The sequence below is a fragment of the Dendrobates tinctorius genome, unplaced genomic scaffold (assembly GCF_039654945.1).
Source record: "Dendrobates tinctorius isolate UK_male_01 unplaced genomic scaffold, ASM3965494v1 ptg000189l, whole genome shotgun sequence".
Taxonomy (NCBI): Eukaryota; Metazoa; Chordata; class Amphibia; order Anura; family Dendrobatidae; genus Dendrobates; species Dendrobates tinctorius.
Genome location: NW_027361856.1, coordinates 7,001,785 through 7,017,589, shown reverse-complemented (window position 1 = coordinate 7,017,589; position 15,805 = coordinate 7,001,785). Strand labels below are relative to the sequence as shown.

Genomic DNA, 15,805 nt, shown 5'->3' with positions numbered 1-15,805 from the left:
AGGACAACTTGCACACAGCAGCAACTTATTGGTGGACGATGGTCTGCGCTACGTCCTTGACACAAGGTTGTCCCCGGCCATAACCAGTGGGTTCCTCAGGGGTCCGTACGGTGGTGGGAATGAGTCACCAGTGTGTCCCTCAAGGGTACGTAGCGTAAGTGCGTCTATGGGATTTGACACCAGTGGGTCTCTCAGGAACATGTAGCGCACGCGTGCCTGTGTAGAGAAAGAGGGAGTGGGTATGGGATTAGTCACCAGTGGGTCTCTCTGGAGCCTGTAGCCATCAGGGGATGTCTGTATTAAGTAGGTAAGTAACCAGTGGATCCCTCAGGGGTCTGTATTGTGAGGGGGGCCGGGGTCACCAGTGGGGCGAGAGCCCAGCTCATCTATCCACCCGGTGCCAACTACAGGATGCGTCACATACAAACAGTTTGTGTTTATTTTTCACAAATCACTGTACAAAACATTTGATATAAAACCAGTGCGAGGTATCACCCGCTGCGATAACACTGACATTATAAATTATGGGAGACCTGTACAGGCGCAGTGCAGCCGCCCACCAGCAGCACACTCAGCTATGTACACTGCAGGCATCGCTCGCCCCTGTACAATATATATATATATTTATAGACTATTTCACATATCAACAGTTCATGGCAATAGAACAAAGCAGGGGTGGAGACTGGCAGTCTCATCGACTTATGTCCCGGCCCATGTCCCAGTGCTTGGACGTATGGTCGCTCTTCAGTGGGCTGAAAAAGGAGTGTTTCAATGCCTGGGAGAGCGTGCAGCGTTTGGACGGCTCATACTCCAACATGGACTCTATCAGATCGAACAGCTGGCGGTGCTCCTCCGCGTCACACAGCATGTACCTCTGTAAGAAGAGTACACGGCAGAAAATCAGAGCTTACCTGCACAGGCCATGAGCTGTTTAGTGCAGCTAACATGTCTGGCTCGCCTTACCCTCAGCGGCTTACAGTTGTCACGCACATATCGACCTGCTGAAGTGCTGTCATCCCAGTCCAGCCGGTTATGGTAGAAATATTTCTGCTTCCTGCAGAGAGATGGTAGATAAGACTCTGCCCCTGGCCATGCAGCAGGCACCACCTCCCATGAACTCACCTAGTCTTCCTGATCATCCGTGATGGGATGGGCCCCAGAATCCTCTCCATCATTGCCAGGTGCTCCCGGTTGTCGTGCGTCTGTGGAGGACAGGTGATGAGCGGTGGACAACATGTGGAGGTTGCAGCATAGATAGGACCCCACTTACCTGGAAGAGGGTGAAGCCCACGTAATACTCAAAGATGATGCACCCGATGCTCCAGACGTCACAGGGCTGACTCCAGCCAAGTTCTGTGGAGACAAAGGAGGATGTCAGCCTAAGGTGCCAAGGCTCACCCCACCCCATATCCAGTAGGACAGCTACTCACCTAGAATCACCTCTGGTGCACGGTAGTGCCGTGTGGATACAATGGTGCTATGGTGCTCATGGTCAAAAGTGGCGCTACCAAAATCCACCACCCGGATATCTGTGCTCTTTACACATCTTTCATCTCTCTTCTTGGGTGGAGGGAGGTCACAGGGAGAGACCATACAAGAACAAGCATTAGGCAAGGGCTGAAGGACAACCGTGGGGGCGTACCCCAAATACTGAATGCAAGAACCAGACAGAGCCTGGCACCCACCTTCTCCATGTTATAGTTGAGCTCAAAGTCTGAGTTCACAAAGAGAATGTTCTCCGGCTTCAGGTCTGTGTGTGTCAGCTTATTGTCATGGAGAACTGTGAAGAGTGGCAGTGATTACCCACCGCCCATGCGTCCCTGGCCCAGAACCAACCCATTGGTCAGTACTTACACTTCACAGCGTCGCACACTTGCTGAGCCATGTGCCGTACTTGACGAATCGGGTAGGGAAGGTAATTGTTTTCCTTGAGGAAATCGAAAGTGCTGAGGCCCAGGAGCTCGAAGGAAAGGCACATGTGTCCATGATAGTCGAACCAGTCAAACATCCGGACGCAGAGGCTGCAGAGTACAGGACATGTCACAACCAAACAGCGCACACCAGGTGGGGCCGCCAGCAGGGATCTCACTTACTGCTTATTATCTGGATCCTTCTCATTAATCTTCTCCAGAACATTTATCTCTAGTCGTGCCGCCTCCTTGTATTTTTCCACATTTTTGATTATTTTTAAAGCCACTCGGGCACCCCCCCTGTGGGCAGGAAACCATTAGAGACCAGGCGCGCCACATGGCGTTTCGGAACAGAGGTTGCTACACCTTATCACTCACCTCCGGTGGTCCACACACTGCACGACTCGGCCAAACGTCCCTTCTCCCAGAGTACTGATTATCTCATCTGTGTGGAGAAGCAGAGAAATCGGGGTGAGGACGAGCTGGAGACCCCCACAGATAGAGCCAGTGAAAAGCAATGTATCAGGCTGGGCGTGGAGCCATAAGAGTTATGCTAACTTCCTGCCCTCCGACTAACAATATAGAGCACTATATAACATGGGAGGCTTTAATGAGAAGAAAGGAGGAAGAGGAGGGGGCTTCTGTGTCTTAAAATAAATCTCAAATCAACACAAAGACAGACAGGTCTGCAGCATCTCTGGGGAGGGGGGAGCTTAGAACTAGAGAGCTAAATTATGTTACGATTTGGCTGTACATCGTTCTTGTAGCCAGTCGCCGCTGCGATAGATCAGGTGCCCCTCCACGTCGTCTTCCACACTCTTGGCCTGCCTGCTGCTCTGGCGACTCCTCTGTTGTCACGGGCCCGTCAATTCCCGGAAATACACCACCATTCACCAGCCAATCAGATTTTCAAACCAGCGGCACATAGGTTGGTTGGTTTGGAAATTCACATTGTAGTTTGAGGTAGGAGGGTGTGCAGTAGATTCCCAGCCAATTCATACGGCACATAGGAATATATAACGATAGGGATATTGCAAGGGAACAGGTCAAGATACAAATACACTAACTCAGAAATCAAAGAAATCAGAAAATAAAGCAAAAACATTCTGTCCATAGTGTACAATGTGTGGCAAGCAGAAGAAACAGAAGCAAACAGCGAGAGGAGCACAGCATCAAGGTACCGGCAGCATTCCCCACCTGTGTACAGGGCACCAACACCCTCCCCCACTTTACACATGCTATCTACACCCTCCTTTATTGTCTTCATGGTACAAGAACACCCCTAATGTTATCTACACATAGTATCTACACCCCTTCCTTCCTGTACACATGCTATCTACACCCTCCCATATTGTCCTCATGGCATCAGCACTCAACCAGTGTCATCTAACACCCCTCCCCACTGGGATGGTCATACATACACTTTTGGGGCTGACCGTTATCTCCCGACACGTTTTGTACACATGTAAGGTCGGCTCTGCCAGCCCCGTCCGTTCCCTTTAAAAACCCCCTCTGACCAGACCAAGTAAAGTATCTGGTGCTGAGAACCAGCTGCTCGACTCCTTTTCCCCAGAATATGTTGGCGTGGGATGGTCAGGAGGCGGCCATACATTACACAATAGGCAGCTGACATTAGCTTATAAATGGCTGTAAGGTCACACTTGTTGTGCTTCCTCCTGACCACCCGTCCCATCAGATGAGCGAGCAGGTGTGTTATTAGGGACAGAAAGACAAGCTGCTGCCAGACTATCCATGGGAGAGAAGCAACAGCCCTCATACCAGGCCCAGATAACAGACGCTCAGAGACGGCGTATGGTCAGACGGAGTGTGCGGAGCAAACACTATACATGCATCTACTAGTGTAATGAACGGCACTAGCCTTCCACCACCACCTGCAGCCAATCCCCATGACTACCCTACACCACAGCACGGGGAGGGACACTTACCAATCTAAGAAGAAAAAGGGGAAACAAACGGGACAAGCCGCAGGGGACACTCACCGAGGAGGACTGGCTATAAGACCTTGTCCTACGCTTCCTGCGCTTCTGCTTGCGCCGACTGCTCTTGCAGCTCCTATAGCTGTCATCTCGGGATCGGTGGTTGTCGTAGGAGTGGTGATAATCCGCCTCATAATAGACATCTCCATGATCCCTGCTGTATCCGTTCCTTCTGTAGTTCTCACAGTATCTGCGATCATAGGCCCGTCTGTCCGATGAGTGAGCGACATAACTGGGCAGGGAGAAAGCATCACAATTGGATTCCTGAGATGAAAGACAGACACACACGGTTGGCATGCCTGGACACACACTCACTCGCACACACACGGCTGGCATACCTGAGGATGCACAAATAGACATACCTACACACACGGCTGGCAAGCCTGAGGGACGCACATATACTATGATGGCAAGCCTGGGGACACGCACACTAATCAAGCCATTTAGATAGGACAAAATATATATTTATTGGAATACAACTTTAGAAAACAAAAAATAAATTGTAACTATGCAACACTACTATGCAGTAAGTGGGAATAAAAAGTTTAACAAAAACGTACTGAACAACTATGTGAGGTATGAATTTGATCTGAGAATAAGTTTGGTCTTCATCAGATCCTCCTTCGTAGGTGACCTCACTTATAGGATTTGCCTATAAATCCGCTATAAAATCGCTAAAAATAAGCTTCCCATTCATTTCTATGCATTTTCCAATTTTTGTGCATATTGATGTGTTTACCGCGAAAAAAAACACTTTGCGTTAAAAAACGCAGCATGCTAATTAACTTCGCAGATTTTTCCGCATTTCTGTGTCAGGAACCGCACGTTTTTTGTGCAAAAACACGCGGAAACCACGCAGAAAAAACCTGCGGTTTCTGGGAAGGGAGTCAGGTTTTTAAGCAGAAATTTTCTGCTACATGTGCACATAGCCTAAATCTTGTTTTCCCCTTCCCACTAGCAGATTTTGAGATGAGTGCAGGGCTGCATGTATTCCTTATCAGTGCCTTTTAGCTCTGATCTGTAGAGGAAGAGCTTTACTACTGAGCTTGTACATAAAGTACAGCACAGATTCACCTCAACTAAAAGCCGAGATCCTTAGATTAGGAATAGAACAGACATTTATAGGGCTGTTTCATAATGCCATCGCCATTCCCACGGTGTCAGCACTTGCTCTCCTGGGGCACCAATGCAGTAGTTGTGACACCAGCACTGACTGGGCACCGGCATCACGGTCTCTACCTTTGGACAAATAGAACATCAAGAGGAAGTCCGGGCTGCAGCTGATAACTCACTCACTCTCATGCTCAATTTGAAAGGAGGAGGGGACAATGACGTCGGCGTCACAACAAACGCACGGGAACCCTGGTAAGAGAGAGTGCCGACACTGTGGATACGGTGGCAGCCTGGAAGGTGAGTAAAAGCTTAACTTAACTTCAACAGTTAAGCATTTTGAAGATGAAATGATCTCTAAAAGGCCTAAAGTTAAAAGAGAACACATTTCCTTGGTATTGTAGGCAAAAAAAATGTATATTCTCAACTTTAACATTTTTAAAAATTTCAAACAAGGAAAATGGGTCATTGCAAAAGTTTGGGTAGCATTGGAGTTGTGTGCTCAAATAACTTTGACCAAGGTTTCTGACCTTAAATAACTTGTCATTAAAAAAGGCAAGTTTCCAGATTTATAAAAACCCAGCGTCTAACATTATGCAAAAAAAAAAAAAAAAAAAAGCAGCCATGGGTTCTTCTAAGGAGCTGTCAAGCACTCAAAGTGATGGAGGCCCACAAAGCAGGAGAAGGCTAGAAGAGAGCAAAGCATTTTCAAGTTGCCCTTTCCTCAAACTAAGAAACAGTAATTAGCAGGAACAGTAGCAGTCAAGAGAATGTCTGGAAGACCAAGTAAAATTTCAGTGAGACGTGCTCATAGGATTGCTAGAGAAACAAAGCAGAACCTCCAGTTAACTGCAAAAGATCTTCAGAAAGATTTAGAAGACTTTGGAGATGTGGGTATATTGTTATACTTGTTCAGAGATACTTGCACAAATTTGGCCTTCATGTTAGATCAGAAGAAAACCTCTCCTGCATCCTCCTAATAAAATTCAGTGTCAAAGGTATGCAAAAGAACATCTAAACAAGCCTGATGCATTTTGGAAAGAAACCATGTGGAGAGAGGAAGTTAACCCCTTAGTGACAAAGCCAGTTTGGTACTTAATTAAGCAAATATTTACAATTCTGACCACTGTCACTTTATGATGTTATAGCTTTGGAACACTTCTACAGATCCCACTGATTCTGAGTTATCTTTGTGACATATTGTACTTTGTTAGTGGTAAAATTTCTTCGACAAGACTTGTTTATTTATGAAAAAAAAAAAAAAAAAAAATTGGCAAAAATCTTGAAAATATTGCAAATTTCAAAGTTTTAATTTTTGTGCCTTTAAATCACAGTCATATTGCACAAAATAGTTAAATAACATTTCCCACTTGTCTACTTTACATCAGCACAATTCTGGAAACTTTTTTTTTTGTTAGGACGTTATAAGAATTAAAACTTAATTTCTCATTTTTCCAACAAAATTTAGGCTAGTTTCACACTAGCGTTTTTGAGCGGAGCGACGGCCTGCGCACGGCCGCCTCTAAGCCCCGCCCCCTGCCGCCGGTAGCTCCGCCTACCGGCGCATGACGCTGCATGCGCCCTGCATCCCCTATCTTTATCACTGGGGGCGCAGGCCGTGCGCAGTATGCGTTTGGCGGCGCATGTGCCTTTTTGACGGTGCGCCGGCGCAACCAAACTGCAGCAGGTTGCGTTTGGCGCAGGTCGGCGCACCGTCAAAAGGACGCATGCACCGCCAAACGCATACTGCGCACGGCCTGCGCCCCCAGTGATAAAGATAGGGGATGCAGGGCGCATGCAGAGTCATGCGCCGGTAGGCGGAGCTACCGGCGGAGGCGCGGGGCTTAGCGGCGGCCGTGCGCAGGCCGTCGCTGCACTCAAAGACGCTAGTGTGAAACTAGCCTTACAAAACCATTTTTCTTTTAGGGACTGCATCACATTTTAAGTGAATTTGGGTGGTCAATATGACAAAAAATACCCAAAAGTGACATTCTAAAAACTACACCCCTCAAGGTGCTCAAAACCATGTTCAAGAAGTTTATTAACCCTTCAGGTGCTTCATGAGAACTAAAGCAATGTGAAAGTAAAAAAAAAAAAAAAAAAATATGAACATTTTACTTTTCACAAAATTTTTTTACTTTGGAATGAAGCTTTTTTATATATATTTTCACAAGGGTATCAAGAAAATGGACCACAAAATGTGTTGTGCAAGTTCTCCTGAGTACGCAGATACCCCATATATGGGTGAAAGCCACTGTTTGGGCGCATGGCAGGGCTCAGAAGGGAGGGAGCAGTTTGACTTTTTGAACATAAAATTGGCTTGAATCAATGGCGGGCGCCATGTCATGTTTTGGAGACCCCCTGATGTACCTAAACAGTGAAAACCCCCCCCAATTGTAACTCCAACCCCAACTATAACTCCAACCATAACCCTAACCCAACTCTAACCCTAGCTATAACCCCCAACTATAACCCCAAACGAAAAAAAATAAATTTTTTTATTTTATTATTTTTTAGCCAACTCAGGGGTGATAAAGGGGAATTTGACTTACTACTTTTTTTTCCAATGACTTACTACTTTTTTTTTCTCCAATCACTGTGATAGTGTCTATCACAGTGATTGAAAAAGAAGTAGTAAGTCAAAATACACCAATAGGAGACATCTCCCATTGTTGCGCCCGCCATTTTCTTCCCGGAAGAGGCCGACAGAGGACAGGACCAGGGGATGCAGGAGGATCCAGGGACACCAGAGGTACTGGGGGAGGGGCTCAGGAGACCCCATTTATCTCTCCTCTGATGTGCTAGATCATATCAGAGTTAGAATTTAAATGGGAAATCTGACTTTTTGCAGTCAGTGTTTTTCCGTGAATAGCGGTGATCGCAGCACCGTGGTCGGTAAAAACCAAATCATGTTCTGCGGGGTCTCAGATACACCCGGGTAGCCGAATTTGACGCTGGGGGGCACTATAATCTTATTTCTCATCACCGTTAAAAAGACATAAGTACCCTTAACTGCCGCCGTTAAAAAGGTGTATCAGCAGTCGTTAAGGGGTTAACAAAGAACTATGGACGCAAAGATCAAAAAGGTATGTGTGGAGAGAAAAAAAAAAAAAAGCACAGAATTTCAGGAAAACAACATCTCACCAACCATTAGGCATGATCTGGATCAACCATGCTTGGGTTGTGTTGCAGACAATGGCACAGGGAACATTTCAAGGGGACAGGAAATAGATTCACTGAAATTTCAATAAATTTTTGATGCAAACGTAACACCATCTGTAAAATAGCTGAAGTTGAAAAGAGGATGGCTTCTACAAATAGATAATGATCCTAGACATGTCAAAATCCACAATAGATTACCTCAAAAGGCACAAACTGAAGGTTTTACAATGGCCCTCAGTCCCCTGAGCTGAACATCACTGACAATCTGTAGCTAGACTTCGAAAATAGCAGAAGATGCAAGAAGCCCCAGGAATCTCACAGAACTGGAAGAATTAACCAAGGAAGAAAATCCCTCAAACAAGATTTGAAAGACTCTTGACTGGCTACAAAAAGGTTTTACAAGCTGTGATACTTTCAAAAGGGAGTGCTATTAGGTACTAATCATGCAGGTGCCCAAACTTCTGCAATGGCCCATATTTTCCTTTTTCTAATTTTTAAAAGGTAAAAGATGAAAATATTTTTTTTCCTATAAAAGGAAATCTGTCATCTTTAACTTCAGCCCTTTTAGAGCTCATTTCATCTTCAACTTGCTTAACTGTTCACAGTAATTTTGATCAGGGGTACCCAAACTTTTACATGCCACTGTACATAATTAGACAAACGAGGCCGGCACTTTACCTTCTGGACCTCTCGTGATAACTTTGTCCGTGTCTGTAGTGCCGGTCACGACCTCGGCCGCTGCTGCTGGACCTCGACTTGCTTCTTCTTCTTCTGTGCTTGCGGCTTCTGTAGCGCTCATGGTAGCTTCCTCTGCTGCCCCTTTCGGATGAACGGTACCTTCGGGAGTGCGGCATCTAAGAGAACACAGACAGGAGTGGTCAGAAATGGCCTTATCACACTCCGCTATGTATGCGTGTATGTCAGTAGGCGTCTGGCTAAAAATCTTCTATGCCATCATCGCCCCAATCCTTCCATAAGGCAGTGAAGTCTGGGGCCCTTACACATACCCCAACCTTAAAGGGGTTGTCCGGGCTTTTCACATAATCTCAGTGCCGATCTGGGCTGCAGAATGCTGACAATAAGCAATTTACCTTCGGTGGCCAGTTTGCTGGGTTTGCTAGATATCAGCTCTTGCTTGTAATAAAAACGTCAGGGGGGGTGTGTCCTGGCATTGAAATGAGAACTGGTCGTTTCCTCCTACTCTACTAAAAACATGCCCTCTATAGCAACAACCCCACCCTCCATAGCAACAGGCCCTCCCCGACCACATGAACAAGCCCTCCTCACACAGTAACAAATCCTCCCCCCTCTAGCAGCCTCACTGCAGAGAGCAGAACCACCCAGCTGCTCCTCCCCCACACGCTGAACAGTGATCTATGGAAAGTGAAACTAGTGAGGAGGGAAAATCGTAGTAGAGTAGGAGGAAACGACCAGTTCTCATTTCAATGCCAGAACACACCCCCCCTGGACATTTTTCTTACAAGCAAGAGATGATATCTAGCAAACGCTGCAAACTGGCCACAGAAGGTAAATTACTTATTGTCAGCATTCTGCAGCCCAGATATACACTGAGATTAGGTGAAAAGCCCGGACAACCCCTTTAACCCCAACGGGAAAATGGAAATAAACACTTTTTATTATTATTATTTTTCCCTAACTACCTGAGGGGGTGATGAGGGGAGGGTTGATTTACTACTTATAGCGGGTTTTTATGTTTGGCAGCTGTCACACACCAAGACGCTTTTTATTGCAAAAAATAGTTTTTGCATCACCACATTTTGAGAGCTATAATTTTTCCATATTTTGGCGCAGAGAGTCATGTGAGGTCTTGCTTTTTTGCGTGACGAGTTGACGTTTTTATTGGTACCATTTTAGGGCACATGGTCATTTTTTGATTGCTTTTTATTCCTATTTTTGGGAGGCAGAATGAACAAAAGCCAGCAATTCAAGAACTGCTTTTTTTTATATTTTTTTTTTTTAGACCGTTCCACGTGTGGTAAAATTGATAAAGCAGTTTTAATTCTTCAAGTCAGTAAAATAACAGCGATACCTCATCTATAGCTTTTTTCATGTTTTGGCGCTTTTACACAAAAACTATTTTATAGAAAAAATTATTTTGGAGTTGCTTTGTTCTGAGAGCTATTTTATTTTTCTGCTGATAGCACTGTATGGCGGCTTGCTTTTTGCAGGACAAGATGACGTTTTCAGTGGTACCATTTTTATTTACAGTACAGACCTAAAGTTTGTCCACACCTTTTGATTCAAAGAGTTTTCTTTATTCTCATGACTATGAAAATTGTAGATTCACTCTGAAGGCATCAAAACTATGAATTTTGTGATCGCATTGTTCCGGTGGTCTCCATGGAGAACCCTGGCTCCAAGATGGCTGCGGGGTCAATCCGAGTCCTGCAGGGAGGTAACTTAAGAGTGCCTGCTGAGAACAGGCACCGGCAAGCCTCCTTCACTGCCTCAGATTGCTGATCTGACACCAGGCTGAAGTTTGCCAAAGACCATAAGGATTGGACCATAGAGGAGTGGAGTAAGGTAATCTTCTCTGATGAGTCTAATTTTCAGCTTTGCCCAACACCTGGTCGTCTAATGGTTAGACGGAGACTTGGAGAGGCGTACAAGCCGCAGGCATCTTGCACCCACTGTGAAATTTGGTAGAGGATCAGTGATGATCTGGGGTTGCTTCAGCAAGGCTGGAACTGGGCAGGTTAATCTTTGCGAAGGACGTATGAATAAAGCCGCATACAAGGTTATCATGGAAAAACAGTTGATTGTCTGAGCAGAAGGAATGTATACCAACTGAGGACTATTTTTTTCCAGCAGGACAATGCGCCTTGCCACACAGCTAGGACAATCAACGTGTGGATGAAGTACATCAAATCCCTGTCGTGGCCAGCCCAATCTCCAGACCCGAACCCCATTGAAAACCTCTGGAATGTAATCAAAAGGTCGATAGATCGTCACAAGCCATCAACAAAAGAACTGCTTACAATTTTGGACTAGGATTGGCATAACGTCACCCAAAAGCAGTGTGATAGACTGGTAGAAAGCATGCAAAGACGGATGAAAGCGGTGAATTAAAATAATTGTTATTCCACAAAATATTGATTTCTGAACTCTTCCGGAGTTAAAACATTAGTATTGTTGTTTCTAAATGATTATGCTGCCGCAGGTGGCACATGCTCAGATTGAGATCTCGACAACGAGATCTCGATCTGAGCATGCCCCGCCCCCGGAAGCCATTATTGTGGAGGCCACCATATCGCAGCAATGGATATGCGGGGCCTCCGGGCTTTCACAAGATGTCGGCAGAGCCACCCACACCAGCCTGGGATCAGATTTCCCAGAGGCCACCGCACCTGCCTGGGATGAGAGTCATATCGCCGGACCACCGAACACCCACCCCCCCCCATGACCCTGCTCCACCAGCGCTGCCGATTCCCCCCCCCCCCCGGTAAGCTGAACTCAGACTGTAAGGTTATGTGCACACATAGTTTTTTGTCTATGCGGATTTTGTAGAGAAATCCGAAGGTAAATCCGCAGGACAAAGACCATAATGGATGAGGTGTAAAACTGCAGCGTTTCTGCACCAAACAATTGACGTGCTGCGTTTTGAAAACCGCGCGGAAAAAACGCAGCATGTGCACAGCTTTTTTTTTTTTTTTAAATTTCCATAGGAAATAAAGGTACTGTACAACGCAGCAGAATCTGCTGCATTTCTGCAGAGCCAAAAACGCTGCGGAACCGCAGCAGAAACCGCAAAGTGTGCACATACCCTAGGACAGACCCCTATTTGACAAATTTTTCCCCCCAATTTCCTTCTGAAAGTTTGGCGTGCGTCTTAAAGTCCAAAAAAATAGGTGCCAGTGTCACCGATGACTCAGGTCCCCAGCAATGGCGATATTTACCGCTCCATCGCTTTGCGCCACTCTGTCTTTCGGATCCTCTGTCAGTGTCTGTTCAGGCAGAGGGACCGCACTAACTACGTCATCGCACCCTCTGAATGTAACTGCAGAGGGACCCAGAAGACAGAGCGGGGACCGGTAAATATCGCCAGTGCCGGGGGCCTGAGCCCAAAAGGGGCTGAAAAACTCAGCTTATACTCAAGTATATAACGTCCCCCTCAGTGTCCCTCACCCTGTACGCACCTATCTATAGCCCCCTCAGTGTCCCTCACCCTGTACGCACCTATCTATAGCCCCCTCAGTGTCCCTCACCCTGTACGCACCTATCTATAGCCCCCTCAGTGTCCCTCACCCTGTACGCACCTATCTATAGCCCCCTCAGTGTCCCTCACCCTGTACGCACCTATCTATAGCCCCCTCAGTGTCCCTCACCCTGTACGCACCTATCTATAGCCCCCTCAGTGTCCCTCACCCTGTACGCACCTATCTATAGCCCCCTCAGTGTCCCTCACCCTGTACGCACCTATCTATAGCCCCCTCAGTGTCCCTCACCCTGTACGCACCTATCTATAGCCCCCTCAGTGTCCCTCACCCTGTACGCACCTATCTATAGCCCCCTCAGTGTCCCTCACCCTGTACGCACCTATCTATAGCCCCCTCAGTGTCCCTCACCCTGTACGCACCTATCTATAGCCCCCTCAGTGTCCCTCACCCTGTACGCACCTATCTATAGCCCCCTCAGTGTCCCTCACCCTGTACGCACCTATCTATAGCCCCCTCAGTGTCCCTCACCCTGTACGCACCTATCTATAGCCCCCTCAGTGTCCCTCACCCTGTACGCACCTATCTATAGCCCCCTCAGTGTCCCTCACCCTGTACGCACCTATCTATAGCCCCCTCAGTGTCCCTCACCCTGTACGCACCTATCTATAGCCCCCTCAGTGTCCCTCACCCTGTACGCACCTATCTATAGCCCCCTCAGTGTCCCTCACCCTGTACGCACCTATCTATAGCCCCCTCAGTGTCCCTCACCCTGTACGCACCTATCTATAGCCCCCTCAGTGTCCCTCACCCTGTATACACCTATCTATAGCCCCCTCAGTGCCCTCACCCCGTATACACCCATCTATAGCCCCCTCAGTGTCCTCACCCTGTAGAGTTATATTACATATACTCTCCTCAATGTTCTCATCCTGTGTATATACATCGCCCTCAGCGGCTCACTGTACCCAGGATTCTGGCAGCGGCCGCCATTTTGTGCCCCATCTCCTGCCTCACGGCCGCCATCTTACAGCTCGGCTTTTCCGGCCGCCGCCTCCCCTCCGCCCGCTTCCCCCGCCGTTCCCCGCATGTTCGTCTCACCGCTCTCGCAGCCAGGCCGGTTCTCTTGTCCCACAAGAAGTCCGTGTTTGCGGTGGTGAGTGCAGCGCCGTCGCCCTCTCCACGCCTCTCCTCTCTCGCGCAAATGCGCGACACCGTCCGTCACCACTCACGAGCACGTCAGTATGTGGACTCTTACGTCTCTCCCAGCTCATTAGGCAATCAGCGGCGGGGGCGAAAAGTGGGCGGGGTCGAATGCACCTAGAGGCGTCGCGATCTTGTGGGCTGGAGTCAGAGCTACGTCACTTCAGACTCCGTGCACTTATTATGGGGGGCTCTAGTGATGGGAAGTTCGTCTCTTTTTGGTGATCCGGCTCATTCGGCTCCGCTCACCATTAAGAGCCGGCTCTTTAAACGGCTATTTTTTTAAAATATTAATCCGTTTTCCACAGTCATCGTTCTAGGTCTTTGCCTGTACAGTGAGGCCTCATTCTCCACCTGTATAAGGATCTAGTGACGCAGTGTAGACTGTTATTCAGCATTGCTGTTTCCTCAGATTGTCAGCTCTTGTGATCAGGCCCCGGCTCCTCGCTCCGGTCTCTCCTGTACAGTGAGACCTCATTCTCCACCTGTATAAGGATCTAGTGACACAGTGCAGACTGTTATTCAGCATTGCTGTGTTCTCAGATTGTCAGCTCTTGTGATCAGGCCCCTGCTCCTCGCTCCGGTCTCTCCTGTACAGTGAGACCTCATTCTCCACCTGTATAAGGATCTAGTGACGCAGTGTAGACTGTTATTCAGCATTGCTGTGTCCTCAGATTGTCAGCTCTTGTGATCAGGCCTCTGCTCCTCGCTCCGGTCTCTCCTGTACAGTGAGGCCTCATTCTCCACCTGTATAAGGATCTAGTGACGCAGTGTAGACTGTTATTCAGCATTGCTGTTTCCTCAGATTGTCAGCTCTTGTGATCAGGCCCCGGCTCCTCGCTCCGGTCTCTCCTGTACAGTGAGACCTCATTCTCCACCTGTATAAGGATCTAGTGACGCAGTGTAGACTGTTATTCAGCATTGCTGTTTCCTCAGATTGTCAGCTCTTGTGATCAGGCCCCTGCTCCTCGCTCCGGTCTCTCCTGTACAGTGAGGCCTCATTCTCCACCTGTATAAGGATCTAGTGACGCAGTGTAGACTGTTATTCAGCATTGCTGTTTCCTCAGATTGTCAGCTCTTGTGATCAGGCCCCTGCTCCTCGCTCCGGTCTCTCCTGTACAGTGAGGCCTCATTCTCCACCTGTATAAGGATCTAGTGACGCAGTGTAGACTGTTATTCAGCATTGCTGTTTCCTCAGATTGTCAGCTCTTGTGATCAGGCCCCTGCTCCTCGCTCCGGTCTCTCCTGTACAGTGAGACCTCATTCTCCACCTGTATAAGGATCTAGTGACACAGTGCAGACTGTTATTCAGCATTGCTGTGTTCTCAGATTGTCAGCTCTTGTGATCAGGCCCCGGCTCCTCGCTCCGGTCTCTCCTGTACAGTGAGGCCTCATTCTCCACCTGTATAAGGATCTAGTGACGCAGTGTAGACTGTTATTCAGCACTGCTGCTTCCTCAGATTGTCAGCTCTTGTGATCAGGCCCCTGCTCCTCGCTCCGGTCTCTCCTGTACAGTGAGGCGTCATTATACCCCTTTAGAAGGATCTAGTGACGCAGTGTAGACTGTTATTCAGCATTGCTGTGTTCTCAGATTGTCAGCTCTTGTGATCAGGCCTCTGCTCCTCGCTCCGGTCTCTCCTGTACAGTGAGGCCTCATTATACCCCTGTATAAGGATCTAGTGACGCAGTGTAGACTGTTATTCAGCATTGCTGTTTCCTCAGATTGTCAGCTCTTGTGATCAGGCCCCTGCTCCTCGCTCCGGTCTCTCCTGTATAGTGAGGCCTCATTAAACCCCTATATAATGATCTAGTGACGCAGTGTAGACTGTTATTCAGCATTGCTGTTTCCTCAGATTGTCAGCTCTTGTGATCAGGCCTCGGCTCCTCGCTCCGGTCTCTCCTGTACAGTGAGGCCTCATTATACCCCTGTATAAGGATCTAGTGACGCAGTTTAGACTGTTATTCAGCATTGCTGTTTCCTCAGATTGTCAGCTCTTGTGATCAGGCCTCTGCTCCTCGCTCCGGTCTCTCCTGTACAGTGAGGCCTCATTATACCCCTGTATAAATATCTAGTGACGCAGTGTAGACTGTTATTCAGCATTGCTGTTTCCTCAGATTGTCAGCTCTTGTGATCAGGCCCCTGCTCCTCGCTCCGGTCTCTCCTGTATAGTGAGGCCTCATTAAACCCCTATATAATGATCTAGTGACGCAGTGTAAACTGTTATTCAGCATTGCTGTTTCCTCAGAT

At 47.6% G+C, this 15,805-nt stretch overlaps 1 protein-coding gene across 2 annotated transcripts; it reads right to left on the bottom strand.

Annotated features, from left to right (window-relative positions):
• Positions 1-421: 421 nt before the first annotated feature.
• CLK2 (CDC like kinase 2) lies at positions 422-13,638 on the bottom strand. 2 transcript variants are annotated; one of them, XM_073552346.1, is made up of 13 exons: positions 13,456-13,638; positions 8,858-9,033; positions 3,911-4,139; positions 2,665-2,758; positions 2,289-2,355; positions 2,094-2,210; positions 1,855-2,021; positions 1,686-1,780; positions 1,431-1,560; positions 1,271-1,353; positions 1,123-1,202; positions 964-1,054; positions 422-874 (listed from the first exon to the last, which is right to left on the bottom strand). In XM_073552346.1, the coding sequence occupies exons 2-13, from the start codon at positions 9,031-9,033 to the stop codon at positions 692-694; spliced, it is 1,512 nt and encodes a 503-aa protein (XP_073408447.1). In that variant the 5' UTR covers positions 13,456-13,638; the 3' UTR covers positions 422-691. The 2 variants fall into 2 exon arrangements, with proteins under 2 accessions (XP_073408447.1, XP_073408448.1); XM_073552347.1 differs by having other exon boundaries at positions 1,431-1,557; positions 13,456-13,636.
• Positions 13,639-15,805: the final 2,167 nt, after the last annotated feature.